This window comes from Nuphar pumila, chromosome 5, assembly GCF_984573655.1.
Source record: "Nuphar pumila chromosome 5, dmNupPumi1.hap1.1, whole genome shotgun sequence".
In the NCBI taxonomy this organism is placed as follows: Eukaryota; Viridiplantae; Streptophyta; class Magnoliopsida; order Nymphaeales; family Nymphaeaceae; genus Nuphar; species Nuphar pumila.
In genome coordinates this window covers 120,521,856-120,534,233 of record NC_143253.1, presented here as the reverse complement: position 1 = coordinate 120,534,233, position 12,378 = coordinate 120,521,856, and the positions used below count along the sequence as shown (strand labels likewise).

General features: G+C 37.6%; 1 protein-coding gene across 1 annotated transcript; it reads left to right on the top strand.

The window, feature by feature from the left end:
* Positions 1 to 619: 619 nt before the first annotated feature.
* On the top strand, positions 620 to 12,129 carry LOC149838405 (protein NRT1/ PTR FAMILY 6.4-like). Its single transcript, XM_090008246.1, is given in 5 exon segments — positions 620 to 711; positions 9,511 to 9,595; positions 9,598 to 9,720; positions 9,892 to 10,430; positions 11,358 to 12,129. Coding segments are annotated over 4 exon segments (1,503 nt in total). The 5' UTR covers positions 620 to 711; positions 9,511 to 9,526.
* The last annotated feature ends 249 nt before the right edge of the window (positions 12,130 to 12,378 follow it).

The window sequence follows — 12,378 nt, the reverse complement described above, 5'->3', positions numbered from 1 at the left end:
CAGCCTTGTCGATTCTCAAGCATCATTATTCATTGCCAACAACCTCATTAGTTCTCAAGCATCTATGCTAAAGGTAACGTCCCTCGAGCTCGTCCTTATCCATGGTCGTTAAAAGTAGAAACCTGATCAAAGTATCGAAGTGTGTTGATATTGTGCGGCCTCCATTTTGGATATATATATATATATATATATATATATATATATATATATATATATATATATATATATATATATATATATATATATCGAAGTGTGTGCATATTATTTAAAAAATTCAGACTAGAAGAGAATCGGTCATCGACAAATTGGAGCCCTATCTTTTTAACTAATAGGGTGACATACTGTTATTATGAATCAACACACTTCATATAAGATACAAACCTGTAGATACCTCTCTCTCTCTCTGCACACAAAAAAAAATTTGCATGTCTTTTCCTCTACAGAAGTGGAATAGCTCGAGCACAATGGTAAGAAAACTTTCATCCCGGTTGCATCATCTCTACAACGTTGTACAATCAAACTCAAAATTGATACAAAGAAGAATAAGTTTAAGGGATTGTCTTTACATTTTTCTCTTCATTAACAGATAATAAGACTAGACACCTAGGACAAAGCCAAGAACGTTGATGAGGTCTTTGATATTTGAGGAAATCCTGCTGACAAATCTTGAACAGAAGGATGGATCTTTGTAGGTCTCATACTTGATATAGCGTCAAACTCAATTATGGTGTTAAATCTTTTTATGGTGTTAATCTTTCTAACAAAAAAATTTATGGTATTGATCTGAAGCAAACGTTTCATTTTATAATATCATGCTAACCACATTTACAGCGGTCGAACTTTCTGAGAGTGTCATCTGTTGAACATAATGGATTTGGGTCCAACCCATTGGGTGACCCGGTTTGACACCATTAGTGGGCCACATAATAGGGTATTAGTGAGTGGGAGTTACCTACCACATTCACGTAACTACTTCTTCCCCCCATTATATAAGGGGGTAGGCTGGCATGAAAATGATGAGAGATTCATAGCTATTAGCCTACCCCATATATCATATAAGGTTTACGTGGTACAGGGTTCTGCTCATCGTCGACCTTAGGCCTAGGCTCATCGTGGGCGTTGATCAGTTGAGGAGAACGTCGAACACCCGCACTTGCACGCCATGGCATATTCAGGTATGCTTCTATGATTGATATTGCAGAAAACACCAACATTGGGTTACGTGCTAGAGGTGCATCACTGAGGATAGTTGACTGTCGTCGGCTGGGCACTGGCGTCGGTCACTATATGATGATGTGGGTCATCGTGGGGTGACGTAGGCAGAGAAACATATTTGGTTTCTCAGAAACCATAACAAAACCCCTTGGGTTTCTATTTTAAAGGTGGAAATTGGTTCAAGTCTAGCATTTTGACTCGGTGACAGGCCCGATCTAAACCCATTATGGGTGAATCGGGTCTGTCGATTCAATTGGATCGGACCCAGACCCATCTTGATACCAGGTTAAGTTCGGACTGGGTCCAACCTGGGTTCAGATCGGACTAGGTCAGACCCAGGTTCAGATCAGATTGGGTCAGACTCGGGTCTAGTTCAGACCGGGTCTAGTTCAGACCGGGTCTGACCCAGGTTCAAATTGAACCGGGTCAGACCCATGCTTCAGTAGGGTCTGGATCATGATTGGACCGGATTGGATCCATAACAGGGTCTAAACACTATTTGAACTTGAACCGGATCAAGGATTTATGCGGGCCTTTTTTAGACCGTTTTGAAGCCATTTTTTACTGGTTTCGAGATGCTAAGACCATCTTTTCATAAATATATAAAGATACAAGGATTTTAGCATACAGTTATAGAGTTTTATGAACTTTTGTTCATACTTGGCACTGATTTATAAGGTTTAAAACCGGTTCGGACCCTTTGATGACCAGTTTGGGGCCGTTTTAGACCGGTTCAGGGTGTTTTCAAACCAGTTCCAACTTGTGGACCCCAGGTTTTACCCATATAAGCTTGATTTTGTTATTTTTCATGCTTTATAAAGTGTTTGTTGTATAGAAAGTATGACTTATGCATATTAATTTGTGTGTTTTATGTTGGTTAAGTTATGCATGATGCTTTTAAGCATGAATTATGACTAAATTCATAACATTTTATCATCAAAATTAGTTTATGCATATAAGTTAAAGCATGAACTTGTATTTTGATGATATGAAGTATATTTTGTCAAGAATATACATGCATTAAAATGTGTGCATGGGCATACTTCATAATACGAATATGTTTTCGGTAAAAGATCTTGATTGACCAATTCATGTAATTACCAAAGTGATCTGAATTGTGTTGATTGTATATTCTTTAGACAGTATTAAAATTCGTTATTATGATTGTGTGTGTGTTTATAAAACAATGATTCTACCCAAAGGTAGGTTGTTGTGTTCCAAATTCACATAAGGTATTATAGTAGATGTGTATTCCAGCCCATGAAGTATGTTTGTACCTAAATGTACAATATTAAATTGCCTCTAATTACATAATCTGTTAGTTTTACCAATTGAAGTTAATTCCTTAAAAATTGAAGAGACAGAGCAAATGTGAGTATTATCGTTTCTACAAAAGTGAAACGATAATGGCTCAATTGTGCTTATCTCAGAAAAAGTAAAAATAAAGAGTCTCACTTTTACCTTTTCAATATGAGTCTCGTCTGAGCAATAATAGTAATGTTTTTTTGTTTATGTTCCTTATTGTATCAAGTTCCTTCCTTATCGACGGTTATATTAATATCCTCCTTTTAGACGGATCAAATTTTTTTGATTGAAAAGAAATCATGTTATTCATTTTGGGCTATATGAATTTAGATCTTGCCCTTAGAATTGACGAACCTCCCGCTCTTACAGAGCATAGTACAATTGATCAGAAGGTTGCCTCTGAGAAGTGGGAGCCCTCGAACAGACTTAGCATGTTGCTTTTGCAATCTCGAGTGGCTAAGAATATTCGATGTGCCATTCTTCACTGCAGAACAATGAAAGAATTTTTGGGAGCCATTGAGGCTTAATTCGTCACTTCTAATAAGGCAAGGGTCAGTACACTCATGTCCAAATTAGTATCTATAAAATATACTAGCGACAGTCACATCCGACAAAATATTTTAGAAATGAGGAATATTGTGACTCAACTGAATGACATGAAGTTCGTCATCTCTGACTCCTTCTTGGTCCATCTAATCTTAACCTCATTACCTAGTGAGTATGGACCTTTCAAAATCTCCTACAACACACATAATGATGAGTGGTTTTTTGATGACCTCTTGGCCAAGTGTGTTAAAGAATATGAGAGATTGAAAAGTGAGAGGGTGCCAAGTGCACATATGGCCTTTGATAAGAATAAACAAAGGTCGAGACCAAACAAAAGCTCCTTCAAGAAGAAGAATCAGTAGAAAGCCACTGGGAAGAGTTCAAACTCTCAGGTGAAAGCTAAATCTCTGTCAGGAGGCTCTTCTATAAAGTATTTTTTCTACATGAAGAAGGGGCATAAGAAGGTAGACTGTTTGAAGTATAAGAAGTGGCTTGAAAATAAAGGTAATGAGTCATTTATTTCTCATGAGTGCAATTTAATTTGTGTTTCACTGCATAGCTGGTAGATTGATTCTTGTGCCACAGTACACATTGTCAACTCTTTGCAGGCATTTCTGAACAAGAGGGAACCAACAGAGCATGAAAGAAGCATCTTTTCAAGAAATAGGATGTGTTTGCATGTTAAGAACGTTGAGACCTGCAAAATTGTGTTGGAGTCAGGATTCATATTGGATTTGGTCAATACATTCTATTTGTATCCTATAGTCGGAACCTGATTTCAATTTCAAAACTTGATAAGTTTGGCTTTATATTTAAATTTGAAAATTCTAAGCTTATTATTATAAAAAATTTAATGAATATAAGTTCTGCATATATGTGTGATGGTTTGTATCGATTAAGAACTAAATTCTAAATTCGGGAATCTCACTCCATTGAGAACACAATGATTGGCAATAAACGTGGCCTAAAGGATGATCAATCCTATATGCTTTGGCATCGAAGGTTAGAACATATCTCGAAAGAAAGAATACAAAGACTCATGAAAAAGGGAATCCTTGGATCCCTTGATTTCACAAATATAGAGCCATGTATTGACTGCATAAAAGTTAAGCAGTCTAACACGTATAAGAAAGATGTCAAACGCAACAATGGAAAGTTGAAGATAGTGCATACGGTTGTTTGCGGCCCTTTTTTATTGTGTTATATGGGTGAAAAGTATTTTGTTACCTTTATAGATTACTCACAGTATATGTATTTCTACTTATTATTTGAAAAATCAGAAGTCTTTTAGGTTTTTAAGGACTTCAAAAAAGAAGTAGAAAAACAAACCGGTGAAGTTATTAAGGTTCTCAGGTCTGATAGAGGTGGCAAATATTATGGTGGTTTCACTAAAATGAGGCAAAAGGAAGAGCCATTAGCGCACTTTCTAAAAGCGAAAGGCATTATACCTCAGTATATCATGCCTGGTAGTGCTTACTAGAATGATGTAGCTGAAAGAATAAATCATACACTTAAAAAAGTGGTTTGAGTGATGTTGAATCACTCAAACCTTCATTTGACCTTGTGGGGTGAAGCTCTTAGGACAGTAGTGCATATTTTGAATAAGGTTCTTATAAAGGTTGTTGATATGGACTTGGTGAATATTGATCCACGATCCACGATCCAAGATTCAAATGGATCTTGAAACGCGCGGAAGCTTTTCACGAAAATGAATCCGAATAGGACTTAGGAAAATAGGATTTTTAGGACCCGTGCACTCTGTTTCGACAAAGGCAGTCCAAAGAGAACTTATGTATGATTTTCACACCTTTCCAACAAAATTGAAATCACTAGATTTGAATCAGCGGTGTCCATTCCACGAACTCAAGACTGGGACGGACAGACAACTCTATGACAGACTTTCAGACTCCACAGATAGTCTGTTCAAATAGATTTTTGACCTATCAGATTATAAAGTTTGTGAAAATCACCAGCTGAAAAAATGTAGGTCAGATCTAGACCTTTCCAACGAACTAAAATTCAGAATTTTTTGAGTTTTCTACAAGGCTCTACAAATTTTTGAATTCTGGAAATGGTATGAGATATTATCAAAGGAATTAAAACTTCAAATATTCGATAGCAGTAGAGAGATTAATATTTTTGAGGCACTTAAACGAAGATTCAATTAAAACCTAAAGCATGAAAAATTTAGATCTAGGTTCTAGCTTTCCATAGAATCAAACAAAACAAATTTTCATGCATGGAATTTTCAGATAATTGAAAGATACCGAACACCACTAGGAGTGTTCTGAAACAAACAAGTGACAGTGGATTCCTGTCAGTCTGAGACTTTAACAACAATTTTTAAAACTCAAACGGTCAATTCACAAAATAACCTCAACTACAAAGTTGTAGATAATCATTTTAGATTTCTAAGAAGCTAAAGAACGCTAGAAACGGATTAGTATCGATGCCGATACGATTATTTTTTTGGAGTCATTTCTGACAACTTGGGATTCGAGAATCCGGGTTTTGACAAGAAACCGAGCTATGCAATAGTAATCTAAACTGGATATTTTGCAAACAAAAAAATCACTTGATAACAAACCTATGTCAATCATTCATTCTATTAATAATCAACCAATAGTTGTTTGCAAATTTTTTTTTGAAACAGTATTATTCAAGAGAAAAAGAATAAAAAAATGTAGGAAATGTCAATAGAGAATCAGAAAATGAAACTGGCTATGTATTTAGAAGATGATAATAATGGAGAGTTGCTGGGAAGCAGCAACGTCAATTGGAGAACCACAAACAGTGGGGTGAACACCCTCTTTGAAGATCAGCAACCACGAACCACAGCTTGCACAGCCACAACATGGTCGATCTTCTCAAAGATCACCTTCCATGCACCAATGAAAATCGATTTCTTTCACACAAAGATAGTCTCTTCTCTAGCACCAGCCACACAGTCAAAATTTTGCAATAAAGAAGCATCCCACTCTCCCTTGGTTGACCTCCACTCATAATGGCTATGGAGCATGAGGAAGAGCCACATTAAAGAGGCAAATGGTCTTCCCAAGCCATGCTCTAAAAAAAAGGATTTTGACTGGACTATTTTTGGCTAAAGCTTTTAAGGGACCAACAACCATATTTGACTTGGACTAGTCAATACTGGATTTTGAATGAGGTCCAAGATGGTCCAGTCCAAAATGGCACCAACTAGGAACCCCATTTGGAAACGAATCTTGATCCAGATCCAAAACATGCAGTGAATTGGATCCTGCACAAAACGCATTAGAAAAATGCAAATGCGAAAAAATCAAAAACTACTCGCGTTCCCCATACACCCTCTAGTACCACAAAAATATCCTATAGGGCACCAAAACTATCCGGATCCGTAGAATTCGACTCCTAAAAAAAATTACATGAAATAAATATTGCTGATAAAATATCCAAAATACGATTTCATAAAAACGCAATGGAATCAAAACATCTAAAGAAAGAGCACGACGAGCATCAGCTAAATGGTCGATCCACTAGGACAAGGAATGTTCTGCAAGCGTGTGAATCGCCTTGGGTAGCGATGCCTGGATCGAGTTTGGAGAGTTGGATTGGGATCCAACTCCGCTTTTAAATTCTGAATCTTCGAATCCAACTCCACTTTTGAATAAGGTTCTTACTAAGGTTGTTTAGAAGACTCCTTATGAGTTATGGATGGATAGAAAACCTTCTTTGTCATATATATGCATATGAGGATGTTCGGTAGAAGCTAAATTATATAACCCACATATAAAAGTCTTTGATCCTAGGACGACTAGTGGATTTTTTATTGGTTATCCAAAAAGGTCAAAGGGCTTTAGGTTTTATTGTTCATCTCATACACCACAGATAGTGAAAAAAGATAAAGCAAGATTCCTGAAAAATGGTTCTGTTGGGATAGATGTGTCTCAAAATATTAATTTTGAGGAATCATAGGATTCAGGTTCCATACCTGCGAAGCATAAAGGTTCGGTTTTTCCCATTATTGTCTCTTTGGATAATGTCAGGGAAAGTTCGAGCAATGAACATCAATCCCAAATAGAGCAAGTTGTTGATGAGGATATACAACAACAACAGGATACAGAAGTTCATTTTGAACCACCTGTATGGAGGTCCATGAGAATCAAAAAATTCGTTATCCAACCAGACTATGTGATGTATTTACAAGAGTCAAATGATTTCATAGACATTGATGAAGATCCCTTCACATTTGTAAAAGCCATTGAAAGTGAAAGATCAACACATTGGATCAATGCCATGAAAGAAGATCTTGACTCTATGGCAAAGAACCAAGTGTGGGATCTTGTACCTCGACCTGATGGAGTTAGACTTGTTGGTTGTAAATGGGTTTATAAAACCAAAACAGACTCTAAAGGTCATGTGGAGAGGTACAAGGCTAGGCTTGTTACAAAAGGTTTCACACAGATTGAGGGCATTAATTATAATGAGACTTTTTCTTCAGTCTCAACTAAGAAATCGTTGAGAATAATCATGTCACTTGTAGCTCATTTTGATTTAGCGCTACATTGGATGGATGTGAAACCTGTCTTCCTAAATGAGGATCTGAACGAGGAGGTATACATGCAATAACCTCCTGGTTTCAGTATAGATGACTCGAATAATTTAGTTTGCAAATTGACGAAGTTAATTTATGGAATTAAACAGGCCTTTCGCTAGTGGTATCAAAAGTTCAATCCGGTAATTATAAACTTTGGATTCACTGAAAACATTGTTGATCAGTGCATTTACATAAAGACTAGTGGGAGTAAGTTCATAATTTTGGTTTTATGTGTTGATATTCTTCTTGCAACTAATGTTTTGAGTCTATTACATGAAACAAAATATTTTTTTTCTTTTCATTTTGATATGAAGGACATAGGTGAGGCCACATATGTTCTTGGAGTCGAGATCTATCATGACAGAACTAAGGGTGTCATTGGCCTCTCTCGGAAATCCTATATCCTTAAGGTTCTTAAAAGATATGGGATAAAGAATTGTTCTTCTAATTCAACACCTATAGTGAAAGGGGATAAATTGAACTTAAAAGACTATCCTAAGGATGATATTGTGAAGGCTCAGATGGCAGTTGTCCCATATGCTTCGGCAGTTGGGAGTTTGCAGTACACGTAAATCTGCACTCGACCTGATATAGCGTTTGTTGTGAAAATGCTTGGTAGATATCAGTCAAATCCAAGCATTGTGCACTGAAAGACAGCGAAGAAGGTCATGCGCTATTTACAAAGAATGAAAGACTATATGTTGACCTATAGAAAAGCTGACCACCTAGAGGTCTTTGGATACTCTGATGCGGACTTAGGAGGGTGTATTGACAGTAGAAAATCCAGTACTAGATACATTTTCCTACTAGCGGGTAGTGTTGTCTCATTAAGAAGTGGAAAGCATTCTACCACTGCTGCTCATACTATAGAGGCAGAATTTATTACTTTATACGAGACTTCGTCATAGGTCATTTGAATAATAAACTTCATTATAGATCTTGGTATAGTGGACTCTATTGAGACCATTAAAGATTTTTTGTGATAATGAAGCAGCCATGTCTTTTTCAAATAACAACAAGAGCTCAACCTCGTGTTGACGCATAGAGTTAAAATACTTTGTTGGTAAAGAAAAGACTTAGAATCATCTGATATGTATTTATACAATTGGGACAAAGGAAATAACTACGGATCTTCTTACTAAAGGGCTAGCACTAGGATTGTATTCCTAACATATAAAGTGGATGAGTCTTTTTTATTCCTTCTGATGTATGACAATACATTATGAGATCACATTTGTGTATATGAATTTGATTATCTATGACTTTGTATATTATTGATTTTGCATAAAGAATTTCTCACATGAGTTAGAGAGAATAATAATATTAAATTACCAATAGAATAGGTAGGAGACCAACCTATTCATAAAGATAATTTCAACATGCTAAAGCACTGAAGGTGAATTATAGTGTAGTATATGAAAATACGATATTTCATAAAGGAGTGTTCATCTCCATGACTCATATGATTCATTCTTGTAATAAAGGGTAACATGCAAACTCACATAAAAAATTAAATCGAGATAATGGTATAAACCTCAATTTAGTATACTTTTTGTGTCAATGGGTCAAGTGAGAGAATGTTTGACATAACGGATTTGGGTCTAACCCATTGGGTGACTTGGTTTGACATCATTAGTGGGCAACATAATAAAGTGCTAGTGGGTGAAAGTTACGAATGTAGAGAGACCATATTTACTGCTTCTTTCCCTTATTATATAAGGGGTAGGCTACCATGAAAATGATGAGAGATTCATAGCTATTAGCCTACCTTTACGTGGTATAAGGTCCTTCTCTCTGTCGACCTTAGGCTTGGGCTCATCATGAACATTGACCGACTGAGGAGAATGTCGAACACCCGCACTCGCAAGCAACATCATCATCATCATGGGGATAACCTTGAATCTGGTCACTTATCTGATAAAGGTTCTACACATCATCTCTGCGTCCAAATCTGTGCAATGATGAACACAAACTTCATGGGCACGCTCAACCTTCTCGCCCTTGTGGTTGGTTTCTTAGCAGATGCAAGGCTGGGCCGGTTCCTCAATGTCTTCATTTGTGCCCTCATCATCACATTGGTAAGATAAACTGAATCAGATCATACCATTTTTTTCAAGCATCCTAGTGAATACATATTAGAATATCTTTGCTGTAACTGCATCCATAACTCTTGAAATATGAATCATTTTCAAGATGCCTTGATGGTCACAAATACTAATGCCAGATTATGCTCTAACAATGATCACTAGGGAGACGTTTTATTGATAATCGCAACAACTCTGAAAAGCATGAGGCCACCTCCCTGCAACAACGAAACCAACAACAATTGCATCGAGGCCAAAGGATCGCAATTAGCACTGTTATACGTTGCGCTATACACGGTTGCGTTAGGTGCAGGCGGCATAAAATCGAACGTTTCGTCCTGCGGTTCCGATCAGTTCGACGAGAAGGATCCTAAAGAGAAGGACATGGATTTCTTCTTCAATCGCTTCTACCTCTGCGTGAGCCTCGGCTCTCTTTTCTCTGTGACGGTGCTGATCTACATTGAGGACTTTGTGGGCAGACAGTGGGGCTATGGAATCTTGGCGGCAACGATGGTCGTGGCCATAGTGCTGCTGCTAGCAGGAGCCCCTCGTTACAGGTTGAAGAGACCAACAGGGAGTCCCCTTACAGTTGTATTCAGAGTAGTGCTTGTGGGGTGGAAAAACAGAAGGCTTCCTCTCCCTGCGGATGCCTCACTGTTATATGACTACCACAGCTCTAAGTTCCCCTACACGCAGAAGCTTCGGTATGTGCCCTGCTATTCTTAGCATTTGGCTAACATGTGTTTCTGATATTTGACCGTGTTCATTGATTTCCTGAATTTTAAATCAGCATTGGATTCATTACAACAGAGAAAATCATGGTTAGTTTTTGGTTTGGGGCACTGGATGATGAGAGAGAGAGAGAGATGCATTCCTTAGGGCCCTACAAAAGTTGGGTGTTTTTTTGTTTAATCTAAATATATACATGCGATTGTCATAGTTTATTCGCCTGAAAACGTATATTGAGATGGATGTTTTAATGTTCAGATGTGTCTTTCGAAAGGTAAAACATCAATGGCTCACGCATCACATTAAACTTGAAAAGACAAGCTTTTGACTGTTAAATCAATTTGACCCAGAGCATATTTTTTTACTAAGTACTGATAAAACAGATTACAAAGTTCAAATTAAACAATGCTGTAATGAAGCACATTAGGGCATGTTTGCAGTTGAAAAAGAAGTCTGCAACCCCTAATGATATTCGATGGGATTTGTTTACTCGAAGGAAAAACCTTTCATAAGCAAATTTTCTTATATGAAAATTATGGCAAATTTTCTCTTGTGAAAATTTATGTGTACTCCATTTGGGTTATTTTGCCATGAGAAAATTAATTGCATGCTCACAAAGATATGAAACACTTTCCCACTTGAGAAACTATCGCCCACTTTCTCAGGTAAGAAAGCGTTTCATAGGGTTACAAAATGTGTTCCTATCTTTTGAACAACGAAGAACAGAACCCCAGCTGGTCCTTGTAGTACGTGTCCAGAACGGTAGGATTTCTATGAGAATCTTTGCAATTCTATGTATGGCAATTTTCATATATCCCATTTTGAGTTCTGCTTTTCTACGTAGCTTTAAACAATATGAACTCAGCTAAAGAACAAATTTTGTACTGCTTTTGTTTAACAAGATGGTTAGACAAGGCAGCAATTTCTCCCCCTGTCAACAGCAATTTATCATCAAGTGTGAGTGAGGTAGAGGAAGTGAAGATGGCATTCAAGCTCCTTCCCATATGGTCCACATGCATCCTCTTCTGGACTGTCTACTCACAGATGTCAACCTTCTCAGTGCACCAATCCATCATCATGGACAGAAGAATAAGAACCTTTGTCATCCCCCCAGCCTCAATGGCCTTCTTTCTCTTCTCCACCATCCTCCTCTTCACTTCACTCAATGAAAAGGTTTTGGTGCCCCTTGGAAGCAGGTACATGACAAGAGACAACAAGAATGTGGAGGGAGTGACCAGCCTGCAAAGAATAGGCCTGGGCCTGTTCTTGAGCATCTTGGCAATGGCAACTGCAGCTCTCAATGAGATGAGGAGGGACCATGCAGTAAAGAATGAAGATGTCAGTGCTTTCTGGTTGGTCCCACAGTATTTTCTTGTGGGTGCAGGTGAGGCCTTTGTGTATGTGGGCCAGCTTGAGTTCTTCATCAAGGAAGCCCCAGATGGGATGAAATCAATGAGCCTTGGGCTGTCCCAGACTTCTTTGTCTATGGGGTACTATGTCAGTAGCCTTTTGGTGTCTACTGTGGATAGGGTTACACATGGAAGGTGGCTGAAGAATGACTTGAACAAGGGGAGGCTGGACTGCTTTTACACCACTCTTGCTGTTTTGGGTTTTGTGAATTTCATAATTTTTGTTGGGTTCTCTAGGTGCCATGAGTACAAGGAGAGAGGCTAATACTTCATTGGTAGTTGATGAAGAAGATGGTGTTGCTGGTGGTAAGCTGTAGCAATTGATATTTGTTTTTTATTTTTCCACTGTCAATAGCAAGTGATATTTGTTGGTAATGTGATGTATATTTTTAGTATTTTTTTTGTAAAACGATTGTTTTGAAAGTGTATTTTTTAAAGTATTGGTGGTAAAGCTCATTATCATGAGCTCTTTCATTCTCTTCTTTCTTTTGTGTCCGTATGTCACAGGACATAT